Below are 13667 nucleotides of genomic sequence, written 5' to 3' on the forward strand. Positions count from 1 at the left end.
AGTAAAGTACTGTTTAATGATCTCTACAGAGGTATAGATAATGGCTTTAAGCACAAATATTACGTAGGACACAGCTTTGATTCCTCTCATGCAGTTCTTGGATATTTTTTTCATGTTCAGGAATTACACGTGTTGTATTGTCTGTCTTTTATTTATATTATTCAGTTAGCCTGTTGACGCCAGAGGACCTTCAGATCCTTCTTACTGTGACTGCAGCATTTTGTGCTGTCACCAGGAGTGGTCGGCTGGCGCTGGTTTCAGTCAGGACTGTTCTATAAGTGCATGTGTTTCATGTTAGCCGCCATTTTCTGATGTGAATATCCACTGCATGCCTTGTTTAATGACCTCTCTCTGCATATTATGGACTTAAAGAGAGTCATGTGTATCATTGAGGCCATTGTTGTCCTGCAGAGACAACTTCTGCAATATTTCAGCTATTAATACATAAGGGTATAGTTACTGTTTACTCAAACTAAACTGCAACAAGTGTATATTTGATGTTTTAGAGTAAAGCCAATAAAAATGCATTCGTCTACCAGATTTCTTTTACTGTATCTGAGGACTCTGCTTGATGTGATCAGTTAAATCCCAACTGACTTTTAGTAAAGGCTTACAAATAAATTGAACTGCTTAGTAACAAAACATACCAATACTTATTTTATCACTTTCAGGGTTTTTACCTCTTACAGCTTTATTTGTCTCATAGTAGTTTATTGTATAGTGGCTATTGTTAGTAACAGTAATAACTGTTTGACATTGCTGTTTAAATGACATTCCTGAGATACTTGAGTGACTTGAATTCTTTTTATGAGTCTTCGGTCAGGAAAACACATGCTTTCAACTACGGAATTGCCTGCACATGATGGCTGCCTTGAGTATCTTTTTTCCATTTGGACTATTGGTTGTGCACATCCTCAGAAATCAATATAATGCAAGATGTGATATGCTCAAGAACAGAAGGGGGCAGTCTAGAGGCAGTATGGAGACACGACAGAGGCATGTCAGCAGCATAGACTGTAAATGAAGATGGACGACATGTGTCCACTCGCTCCCACTATTCAGAAATGAAGCAAAAAATATCCTGGACACGAACATCACCACCTTTGATGTGGAGTCAGAGTCATTGCACTAGCGATCGGAGGATAGAGGCATGATAGCGAGGCCATGCTGATACAGTAAATCTCAGCACTTGAACAAACATCAGTGTGAGAAAAAATAATATTTGAGGATTTTTTAGTCCCATGTCCCATCGACTAACATGGAGGAGGCAAGGTTTATGACCTACACTGCAATCTGCTCCATCCCTAAATGTCTATAATCAGCAGCAACATCGATAGTTTTGAAGACAAGCTGTAATAGACGAAGAGAGAACCATTTACGGAGAAACTTTGAATATATATATTTTAGTAGTAAAGTAACCTCGTGGAGTTTTTCTATGTTTATTGTGTACATCATGCAACTCTGGAAGTTCTATATGGTCTGAGAACCCCTGAAGCGCCCTCCAGAGGCAACCTTCTACCTTTAACACTTTCTACTGAAGATTAATATTATTATGATTATTATGTATAGGCAATATTTTGACATTTACATTTCCTACACCATGGGATGTCTAGGCGAGTGTGTGGTTAAAAAGTGAGTATATGTACGACCCCATGTACCTATGCAACTGCTATTATCATGTTTTAATACCATTCACCAGCACTAGCATTTAAAAAAGTTATTAGGACAAAAGTACTACTCACATGTGTGTTTTAGTAGTGGCAGCCATTAACATGTTTCAACTGAAAGTCTGAGGAAACTGGTAATCTTGCATGCAATAATCTTTTAATGAGCTTTTCCCTACATGCTTCACTCAGATGTGGATCCTCAACTGATGTTTGCTCTTGGCAGAAGCTGCCAGGTGTTTCCCATTACATGTAAAAGAACAGAGGTCCTTTATCATGAATTTAAACAGTCAAAATTAAATCAGCTGGGTAGTTAACCTCCTGATGGCCTTCCTACGCACTTCCACCAGAAACCCTCTTATTCTGAGTGCTGGCACAAGATCAAAAAGCAAACTGCGATTTTAGGCATATGTTCTATGAAAACCAGTAGACCAGTTAATGTTATTATTTCAGCCTTTGAAGTCATGACCTCCAGGTTAGTGTGTGCAATATATGATTCAATAAATCCTGACTTTTAGCAGATTAGTGCCATTAATATACAGGTTTGTGTCTTGAAGGCGCTCGCATGGAGTATCAGGGATCAAAAGAGTGCCGACATGATAGTTTCCCACTTCAGTCGACTAACTCCCTCAAGTTCAGACCGTTGCTATATGAATAAAGAACTTGCAGCAGAATTTATGTCTTAAGCCTTAATCTTCTGTATGATCTGTATCAAAAACTAGACAGAACTAGACAGAAGACCAAAGACGAAACCCTACCTGAGTTGACAGGCGAGAACAGAGAGAAATCTTATCATGAGAGAAACTGAAACCATCTCCACGTTGACAGCTGTGTGGCTGGGTGAGTTATGGTGGATGATAAATGCTTGAGGAAAAGGTCCAAGCCCCACGGTATAGAGAGTGGAGCTCCATCTGTCTGGCCCACCACATTGACACGAGGGTAATAGGGTACAGATGGAGGGAGAGACAAACACGTTGCATGAATATGCCGAGTTGGTACATATGGGTGTTTGTATGTTGACATATCCTACGATTAGAGACGTTATGATGTGGCTTTCAGAATCTAATTTAGTATTCACTGTCAATTTCCACAGCCTCTATAATACAACAGAAGCAGAAGCGGATCTCTGATTTTTACACAAAGGGGCCTAAATTTATACAGATTATATGATCAATTCCTGAGTCAGTATGGTGCACATTTAAGTCATTCCTTGTTTACTGTTAGGAAAAAACAAGGTCTATAGTTTTAAGTGAGGGCACACATAATACAATGTATTTTAAAAAATAGATTACAGCTGAGACCAAGGCCCCCCTGGCCCAGGCCCTGGATCCACACCTAAACAGAACTGACATTTAATGCTGTAAAACTAAAAACTAAAACCCTGTGCTATCTTTTAAATGAAGAATGACAATTTAATTCACAAGTCAGTGAAGTCATGTTGATGTTGAGTGGACCAAGCAAAACCTTTCAGTGAGAGAGGAGGGTCAGAAAAGTGAAAAGGTTATAGGTAGTCTGAATTCTTTGGGAGGGCCGGGAGTGTTTTCTTTTCCAAAAGCTACAATATGTTCAGACAAATGTTTCTCAGATGTGTCTCTCACCTCTCACATGTGTGTTCAAACACTCATTGAAACCTGAACATACAACGTTGTCTTATATAGTACACCGATGAGCCACAACATTGAAACAGGTAGGTTAACTGGTTGTATTGTTGAGGCTGATATGTATGTTTATTTAGTATTTAGTCAAGCTATGAAGCCATGGACAACTAGAATCACAGTACAGTGCCTATAGAGAAACCACATTCAAATTCACTAGAACTGGATTTGTATTTTTCATGTGCAACAAATTTCACACACTCATAATCTTTATAATAATCTATAATAATCCGTATAATATCAGCACCCTAAACATGCATGATTAATTTAATAAAAAAACATGAATTATTTGCTGAGAATCAACAGAAATTTTAAATCTTGTGATATTAAAGTGAAAAAAAATTATTTGATTCGCCTCCGTTACCAGATCCACACCAAAATTGTATTGGCTCTTGCCTGACCCATACCAAATCCTCCACCAAGTTTTAAGATAATCCATCCAGTAGTTTTTGCTACTGGACATAAGGTCTTTGAAAGAGGTAACAATTGAAGCTGTACTATAAGTTTTAAATCACATTGTGGATGGTTCAGGGTAATATCTTTCAAAATAGGCCACAGATACACACCGATCCTCCACAGCATTTAAAAAAAAGTTCATGTTGCAGTTTATAGGTGTATTAAGCGGCATGACAGAGGGGCAGACATGTTGCCAGAGTGTGAGTGGAGCGTGAGGTGGATGAAGAACTGGGCTGCATATGGTGCACAGACTGCATATACAGGTAGCAGGAATGTGCAGGAGGCAGGTGTACTCCCACCGTTGCCCTTGTTATTGGAGCTACCTCACAATCAGAGCCGCAGAAAGAGAGAAAGATGTAGATGGAGGATGGAGAGGAAAAAAAAGAGTAGGAGTAAGAAGGAAAATGAGAAAGTGTCTGCTCCTGCATCTGGAAACAGTTCTCACTTGTTTTGAACTTTTCTCTCCCTGTATCTGTCTTCAAGTCACCCAGAGATGTTCCTCACTTTCTGTGCATGGAAGAAAGTTCAAAATGTTTTGGCGCAGATTTAAAATACAATTTCTGTTGAGTTATTAGTCACAAGATATGATTGATAGATTTTATATGTGCATCATATCATTTCACTATGATCCCAATCCAATACCTTTTGTTTCCCTAAAAAGCAGCACACAATATTCCAGGTGGTACAACACTGCCCCCTACAAGAAATAAAGAGAACAACACAGTTCACGTTTGGTGAAGCTAAAATAAGTATCACGACACATTTTATTAATTTATTTATATGATAACAATAAGTTATTTTAGATAACTGCAATCTTGATTTTAAATGACATTAATTCAGATACATTATATGAATACAGAGAGGGTGAGTACTGTGATTGGATACTTAAAGGGTTAATTCATGTTCAATATTATTATCATCTAATATCTTAAATGCACCATGTTTTCATAAGAGTTTACTAGTATATGACTGAAACCTAAAGTAAATGTAGTGACAACAGGACAAAGGCAACGGTTTAATAGTGTGTACAAATGTGAGAAGAAGGCAGCATGTGAGCTGTAATTAAAAATAAGACTACAAATGGTTAAAACCCCACATAGCCTTTGGGGATGTGACTACAAAAAACTCACACTATCGGTGATAACATCATCATGTATTATTGTCTCATGTTTTCAGATATCAGAGATCAAATGTGATAATTCGGCACTTGAGTGTTGAGTGTTGTAGCAGAAAGGAAATTGCATGGCTACAAAGGCATCTTTGAAGCAAATAGAAGTGATGTGAACAAAAATGATGACAGAGATGAGTAAAGTGATAAGTAAGAGGATGCAGCACCAGCCTCTTTACGTTTAGTGCTTTGGACTAAGCTTCAAATGCTGGAAACAACGCTGACATTCAAAGAGTGTAAAGCTGCTGATTGTGAATAAATGACGTCAATTGGAATAAATACAATAATGTATTTTTGGCTGCACAAGTTATATGTAAATTACACAAACATTCATTGCACTTCTCTTGTATACTGGATTATATCAGTAAGGAATTTCACGGAGTGTAATGGTCTTAGCAAAACTCTGCCCAACACTGTAACATACAATAAGGAGTTGGTTTTGGTCCATGCTGCAAAGACAACTGACTCTAAGAGTGAAGAGACAGACGAAAACAGCTGTAATATGATAGACAGAAAGAAAGAAGTCTGCAAAGTGATTGAGTGAATGTAGTGGAAGAAAGAGGAGTGAGAAGAAAGTGTAAGTAGAGGTTAAATAAGGCCTGTAGGAGGTAGATGAGAAGAGTTTAGTGCAGGATCTCAATGAGGAGGCGTTTGAAATCTCCGCCACACTCTGAATCCAGGGCTTCTTTCAGGGTGACGTCGTACTTCTCCAGGTACATGTCCTTAACTGTCTCCAGGTCAATCTGTGGGTGAACAACATAACACTGCTGTCACCACAAACACGCTGTCATTGTCCATTTATGTCTTTAGACTGTATTTTGTAATGCTCCACTATAATCCACATATTCTTCTAAAATGAATTATAGGAAACAGGAAATCACTTCACCAGTTGTGAATTATACCTTGTACATTTTAAAATATTAAAAGTACACTAATTATAATGGATTTATCTGTTTTATTGATTTTGACTTTAAACTATACTTTATGTCTAAAACTGTTTATTCCATTCATTTTCTTTGGTAAGTAGGTCCTGTCACTGTCTATGGGATTTAGTGGCATCTAGCGGTCAAGTTGCATATTGCACCCAATGGAATGCTCCCCGCCTCACCCTCCCTTTCCGTGAATGTAGAAGCAATACGGTGACGTTAGGGCAATGTGAACTGGGAAAAGTAATTTGCATGTGCATTCTGGCCTACAGCAGAAACATGGTGCAGCAACATGGCAGACTCTATGGAAGAGGAGGCTCTTCTCGTTTAGATATAAAACAACACAACGATCAGTTTCAGGTGATTGCTTACAAAAAATACACAATACATCTCTGCCAATAAATCCCCTTGAACCTTTAAGATGGTGCACCTTGGCTCATGTTTGATTCAATTTTATTTGTACACGCCAAACCATAACATACATTATGTCAAGCCAATTTACGGTCATGACCTTAAAAATTATAGAGAACCCCAACAGTTTCCATAATGAGCAAACAATTTAGCAACTGTTGACGGTTGAACTGTCAGTACTTCAGTTCATCTGAAAATGAAAATTTTTTAGTGGAGGCTAGACGAGCTGTGAACTTAACTGCTTGTGGCACTTATGGAATAAAATTTTCCTCCCAACTATATAACAGAAACAGAGTGGAGTCCAACAACACTTACCTCAGAGCGGCCTACAATGAGGCGAATGAGTGTGTCCTCATCAGTGCCGAGTCCCTTCATGGCAGCATTAAGGCGTCGAGCAAAATACAGCTGTGGGTTCTTAGCACACCTCACTGTAAACCACACACACAGAGGTGGATTGTGTTATGACAAGAAGTAATAGATTTTCATTGGCTTGTGATTCTGTCCAAAACGTACCCAGTGTGATGTAGCAGTCCTTGAGGGTCCCTGTGGCCTCAGAATCAATGGTGTCCAAAATGTCTGTCCCCGAAAGCTGAAACAATAAAAATATATCATATTAAAATCATTATTAAAAAAAGACTAAGAAAAAATGGTACAAAAGCAGACTGTACTTGTGAGAGGTCAATACTCACAGACTCATAGATCTTAAATGTGGCCTGAAGCTGCATGTAGTTCCTGTGTGTCAGGATGAAGGTAAAAGTAGACTCGTCTGTGCCAAACCTTCCTTCTCCTGCCTGTCATGAACACAAACATGAATGAAGGCATCAGGTGATATATGTTCTCAGTGTTAGATGTTTCACTTTAATTGAAATCCTCAATATTACCAATTAAACCTATGATAATTTGCCTCATTTGATGAAATGAGGAATAATTTGTTAAAGGATAATTCTCTCATAATCTTTCATACATTTAGTCATTATTCCTGTCAGATACTGGAGCACAGTGAGTAGTTATCATAGCAAATTATGTTATAAAACTTTACTATTGAGTCCAAAGTCATGTTGGCACCCCCTTGAGGCTATAGCTACAAACAGTGCTTATTTGAGCTGAATGATTGATTGATTTAATTTATCAAGTCATTATCACACATTGCACTTTAAGTATAAACAACATAGACAAATAAATGAAACCAAGAGTATTAAACAACTTTAAATTTAATTAAGCGTTCCTCCAGATTAAAAAAAAATCAATCAATCAAGAAGAAAAAGGACACTTTAGAAACTATGACGTCATTGTTGCAGGAATGTGACGTGTGACAACATTGAAAATCCCACAGTAAAATCGGCCAAGTGTTGAAAATCCTCTAGTGTTCAGCAGCCATTGAAAGACTGGTCGGGCTGTCACTGTTGCCCACCTCAAGCACAAAGCATGATGGTATATATTGCTCAGTTAGTGAACTTTGGACCCTATTTTTCATGATGCATTATGGGAAACAATGAGTGCACTATACATACACTAAACAATAAACATTCAGTAACCACTACAAAATGGTGAACTCACTATACAGTGGAGTATATAGTGTAAGTGAGTGATGCCAGTGGCAACGGACATTTTTCAGGGCAGCCATTTTGACGGAGGAGAACACAGGTGTTAGTGATGACAGTGATGAGGGGTCCATGTGATTAGTAACACTTGTGTCTAGTTCATGTCAAAATGGTTGCTGTGAAAAACCTCTCCAGCTATTAAATGTTCTTCCAGATTTTCAGTTTCTTTTTTACGTTCCACAGATAAGAGGCAGGTGGGCTGAGCAGCAATAACACTTGTACTTCCATAACTGTTGCATCATTATGGCTGGAAATATTTGTTAATCATGTCAGTTTAGCAGTGTAAATGATCCACTTAGAGAGAAGCACACCATGTAGTATCATTATCTCTGCACACATTTGTTTTTTACAATATTACTGCCCCACATTTCCTCACAGCCCTGTGCAATAATCTAAGCCACATTATTACAAGAACAAGCTTTGATTCAATCACGCCTGCACTCGAGAGATTTACAAGTCACCCCGGGCTCACATGCTTTGACATCAAAATCCAGGATCACATTAACTTGCAAATGTCATCGTGTGATTTAAAAAGCAAACAGTGAACAAGGGCTTTAATTTTTCAGCACAGATTTCACTTGAGAACTTTACCTCGAACAAAGATGCGGCATCCTGTTCGGCTAAATCCTCGTCCACCTCATAGCCTTCATCCCTGCTCGCCTGCAGAGACAGACGGGGACATAGGAGAAGAGAGAGAGAGTGAGGAGGAGGGTGGAAGTGCATGTGAGAATGTGAGGGAAAACCTTCAGTGAGTGAAGTCAAGGTCAAAGAGATAGATTGCAAAAATAATCGCAGGCATTTAATGGGATAACAATCATCTGCGCCACATTAATGGGAAATACTTGAAGGCCATTGAAGCGGCAGCTCCTTGGGTAGACGTCGCTGTGCATGAGTCACACTGTGTTTGTCTTTTCTTCCAGCAGGAAGGAAAAGAGAGGGGAAGCAGAGAAGGGTGGGAGCGCTTGATGGCACAGGGGCCAAAGCAGCATCAAACAAAGATGTGATGTGTATCGAATGTCCCAGTGGGCGAATCCCAGCATGAGTAATGGTTAGAAATACTTTATGGCTACGGTTCTCTCATAACAACCCATAGAAATGTTATATGTATGTTCCTTGTTTAAATCAGACGAGCTGTTTACCTGCAGCAGTGACATCAACAGATTCCTCACATCCCCACTGGTATCATCCTCAATGTCTACCTCCAGGTCGCGCTCTTCCACTGTGTACAACAGGACAGTAAACAATACAATAAAAGTGATTTTTAATGTTACAAATTTATTCGGAAAAAGGAAAGACATTATTTGAAAAAGTACACACAAGGTTGGACATGCTGAGGAAGAAGTTATATGGCATTTTCATTAAAGAGGAAACAGGGATTTCCTCATCACAGTAAAACCACATCAGCCTTTTCTGATGTTGCTCCACACCTTGATTGAAAATATTTATCTTGAATAGTCGTTCAAATTGACCTTTAATATAAACATATTCCTGTTATTCCAACAGTGTATTATAAAAACACCTCTTTATAATACACTGTTGATTTAATGATATTCAATGCAGTGCAGCCCAATATTATGGGTTTTTATATCAATTTAAATGACCGACCTCAGTCAATTCTCCAGTTTTAAAACATTTCACACTACGGAGGACAGCAAACTGGAAATTGCTGCATGTTAAAGCAGCATAGCACCATGTTGAGCTAACCCAAAGACTGAATCTTAAACAATTGATAGGTCAGGCTTCATATTGTCTATTCTGTCTATGTTCTACAGTTTCTTTTATTGATTTAATTAAATGTTTTGATTTGCAGTTACAACATCTTGCCAGAAGGGAGTGCTGTGGCATTTAAGAACTATTCACAAAAGTGATACGCCCAAACAGACAAACAAATATTGCCAGTTCCATGGGTTACATGACCACAGTTTCCCATGTGAGAGGAACATGTTATGATATTCAAGCATGCGTCAGTGTGGAAGCTCACCCTGGGCATACGCCTCTTTGTAGCTCCCAATGTCCTGAAGGGAAAAGGAAGATGAGACTCACAGTAAAGTTACTTATATTTTTAAAATCCAACTTTGATATTAGAAATGGATGACGTGACTATGTGTAGTTTGACAGTGGTAAGCTCGTAGTAGCAAATCCACAGAGGATTCTAACACCTTTTAGCTCAGTGTTTTGGTTTCGATGGCCCAATTTTTTGTTTTGGTTTGGTCTCGCTGATCTTATCTCTTATCCCATCTTCATTTTTTCGGTGGTTAAACCTCTGATAGTCGAAAGGAGGGCAATAAATAATGATGAATGATGAAAATACTAAAGCAGCTCAGGAGCTAAATTCTGCTTCTACTCTTTTACGCTGCCCCTGAGCAGCCAGTAAAATAACACATTCACATTAACGCAGGATTAACATCTGTTTTACATCAGGGACATGAACGAAGGTGATATAAAATAAGTAAGAGAGTGGAAGTCATCACATAATCTTCATAAAGATGCTTCTCCTGCACATTCTTACAGTGACTCTAAATTAATATGACTTGTTATGTATCCTGAAAACAGGCTCTAAAATAAGCAAGTGGTGTATCTGATATATTTTAAAGCCAGTTCGCACCCACACAGTTGTTTTAATGTCCCTCAGCTGATGGAGGCAACAGAGGTGAAACCAGTGGGAGGCCTGTAGGTGTGTAGGGGGCTTGGATGAGTTAAACTGATGAAAATAGAAACACACTGCACAGCCAACAGTATCACATGCTGACAAACCTGATTGGTGGCCGTGCACAGGATCTCTACCAACACGGCCTCATCCGTACCCGCCCCCTTCATGGCCTTCCTCAGCTCCCTGGCGAAGTAAATGTGAGGAGGCTCCAACATGGCGATGATGGCCTTCTCAAAACTGCCTGTCAGTTCCTTCTTCAGCACCTCCTCCAACTCCTGAGCAAACACAGAGGTGGACACTAAGACAACATTGCTGCACACTGCCACGTGTACAGGTAGGAGAGAGAGGGAGCTACTTACGTCATCATACTTTTCAAAGTAGGCCTGTTTAATCTCCACACGCTGAGCTGCAGAACGATTGGCCAGGATTTGGATGATGGCTTCTTCATCAGTGCCTGGAGAGGAGACATCAGGAGGGTGGTCATCATAATCATCAAACACAATAAGAATGCTCAACCATTATATTAATATTACACTAGTACTAGACACCTAAAGAGCATCCAACATATCCTAAACCTACACAGAGCTTTTATTAAAACATTTTATGAATTGGAAATGGCTTTTTAAATGTTATTTGCAATAAAACATCAACCATTATCTATACCACTTATTATCGAGGGGGGAGCTGGAGACAATCCCAGCTGATATTGGGTGAGAGGCAGGATACACCCCAGACCGGTCACCAGTGTATCGCAGGGCTGACACACAGAGACATCAACGGCTCTCACATCCCCACCTACATTCACTTTAGAGTCTTCAGTTACCCAAAGCCCAATCTACATGGTCTTTGGACTGTGGGGGGAAGCAGGAGGACCAGACACGGGGCAGTCTCCACACAGAAAGACCCCGGCTGAACCAGGATTCAAACCAAGATTCAGAGCAGGAATGTTTTTGCTGTGAGGGGACAGTGCTAGCCACCGCCCAACAATAAAACAACTGGATGGAGTATGATAGTGTTGCACGCAGTAATATCCTTTCAATCCGGAGGGTAACTCACTCAGTGAGCACTCCAGAGAATCAACATTTATCTTCTTATATCATTCTCTCATCAAACAATGTTCAATTCCGATGATCATTCTTGGTGGAGTGCAGCATTAAGATAAATCAACATTGTTTTAACATCAGTGGGTTGCTTCTTTATTTCGAAAATATGAACAACTGCATAAATAGTCACCGCTAATTGTGATCAACAACTGTTTGAAGATGCGACTGAAGAAAAAGAGCATATTTCACAATGACTGACAGAGGAATGAGACAAACATCACATGCACCTACCTAAACCTTTACATGCTTTTCTGATCGCCTTGATATCAGCTGTGACATCAAAGTCCTCACAGGGGACGATGGTGGGCTGGGGGAATAAAAAGTGACAGTATAATTCAATGTGAGCAAATATGTATCATTCAAAGCAGCAAAATCTAAACTACTCAAAGTAAAGCAGAATAAAACGAATTTAAAATATACACATGCATAAAGCTACAAGTTTGCGACTGAGGACTGGAAAGATTCTTGTTTTTATATTTTCCTGCTGGAAAAGGGTGCAGCCTGAGTGTTTGCTGAGTCATGGGGCAGCAGCAGCAGCAGCAGCAGCCTCCTCTCCTCACCCACCCTTCATTTAACACAATGCGGCCTTATTGATCAGCACTTCCTCTCAGAAATTCCTCTCTCTGCTGCTGCTGCTGCTGCTGCCTCACCGGCCTGACAGCAGGGATTACTTCCCCTGCTCAACCTAACTGCGCCACGTCTGTTCCCTGAACAAACAGATCAGACAGTGACTCAACAGGAAATCATACATGTTTACACTGTGAGGGTGTGGACTTTTATTGACATTGCCACTGTTGATTATGACATTTCTGGTGTTGGATGAAAACTTACAGCACTGTTACAGTATATGAGAAGTATCACACCTACTCCATCCATGCAATACAGTAAAAACTAATTTAGAATAAATTTTACCAGTAGAAGTTGTAACAAGTAAATAAACAATAACGTTTCCTCACCTGTACGTTGCCCATGATGTTGCAGACTGATCTTCAGAGTTGTGAGGGGAGACAGATGAACGCTGAGTGTTATGTGCTTTGATGCCGTGCTGTGCTGTGCTGTGTCTGCAGCTGATGCGTGTGTCTCTCGTGCTGGGACTCAGCCCTGTCCGTTGCTGCAGCGATGACGTCACTACTGCCCATAACCAAAGCAGGCTGGAGCTGGGAGCTGGAGGAGGAGGGGCTGTGTGACTGCCTGCACTAGCTGCTGTGTTATTGATCATATCATTAGTTGTTAGTATACATGTGACCAGTGATTTAATCAAACACTGAACTTCATTAGTTAACAACTTAATTAGATTATAATTTCAAGGTACTTCTCATTTAAGTAGTTTAAATGGCATACTACTCTACTCTACTACATTCATGTGAAAATGTTACTTTTTGATTGCTTTAATTTCTATATACATACATTTCTAATAAAAATAGAATAGAAAATTAAATTAGCAGCTTTTAAATGTAAAGCTTAGAAGATTCTAAAGCAGTAGATTCTAAAATAAGCTTTACCTCCATGAGCTGAAAAAATAAAATAGTGTTTACAACTTGATGCATCAAAGTAATAATGATCACGAGTTGGTACATTAGACACCTTTAGTACACCTTTCTACTAATACTTGTATCCTCCCACTCAAATAGAATTATTAAAAGAGAGCCTAGAGTTACAAAGTATTTTTAAAGTGTAGTAATATTTTTATTGAACTAAAATTACCTCAGTATTCCTCCACCAGTTGTACTGCTTGTGCCTTTGTGACAGAGACAGGATGAGCTTGAAAACAAAGTTCATATAGTTACGAAATTAAATGGAGGAAAAAGTGTACAATACATCACTCTGACCTGGTAAAGTAGACGTCCAAATAGGATTATCAGGTAAAGTACCTATAAATTATACTTAAACACAAGTATTGGAGCTACATTCCACTCCTTTAAATAAAAAGATGCCATTCAATAATTTTGGTTAACACATTTTTCCAGTTTTGTAGTCGATGACGTTTTTTCTGCTATCTATACACAGTAGTGATTCTCTATCTCCACATGATG

General features: G+C 39.2%; 1 protein-coding gene across 2 annotated transcripts; it reads right to left on the minus strand.

The window, feature by feature from the left end:
* Positions 1–4499: 4499 nt before the first annotated feature.
* Positions 4500–12756, minus strand: LOC109642649 (annexin A13-like). 2 transcript variants are annotated; one of them, XM_020107541.2, is made up of 11 exons: positions 12591–12756; positions 11866–11941; positions 10891–10985; positions 10636–10803; positions 9863–9896; positions 9021–9100; positions 8473–8541; positions 6970–7071; positions 6794–6869; positions 6596–6708; positions 4500–5686 (listed from the first exon to the last, which is right to left on the minus strand). In XM_020107541.2, exons 1-11 carry the CDS (start codon positions 12603–12605, stop codon positions 5567–5569), a joined length of 948 nt encoding a protein of 315 aa, XP_019963100.1. In that variant the 5' UTR covers positions 12606–12756; the 3' UTR covers positions 4500–5566. The 2 variants fall into 2 exon arrangements, with proteins under 2 accessions (XP_019963100.1, XP_019963091.1); XM_020107532.2 differs by having other exon boundaries at positions 10636–10806; positions 12591–12748.
* Between the last annotated feature and the right edge of the window lie 911 nt (positions 12757–13667).

The sequence above is a fragment of the Paralichthys olivaceus genome, chromosome 16 (assembly GCF_024713975.1).
Source record: "Paralichthys olivaceus isolate ysfri-2021 chromosome 16, ASM2471397v2, whole genome shotgun sequence".
NCBI classification, from domain to species: domain Eukaryota; kingdom Metazoa; phylum Chordata; class Actinopteri; order Pleuronectiformes; family Paralichthyidae; genus Paralichthys; species Paralichthys olivaceus.

Coding starts and splice junctions, on each gene's coding strand:
- LOC109642649 (XM_020107532.2), bottom strand. Junction 8,542..9,020: donor TGTTGATGTCACTGCTGCAG/GTAAACAGCTCG, acceptor CTGTCTCTGCAG/GCGAGCAGGGATGAAGGCTA. Junction 5,687..6,595: donor TCATTGTAGGCCGCTCTGAG/GTAAGTGTTGTT, acceptor GTTCACCCACAG/ATTGACCTGGAGACAGTTAA.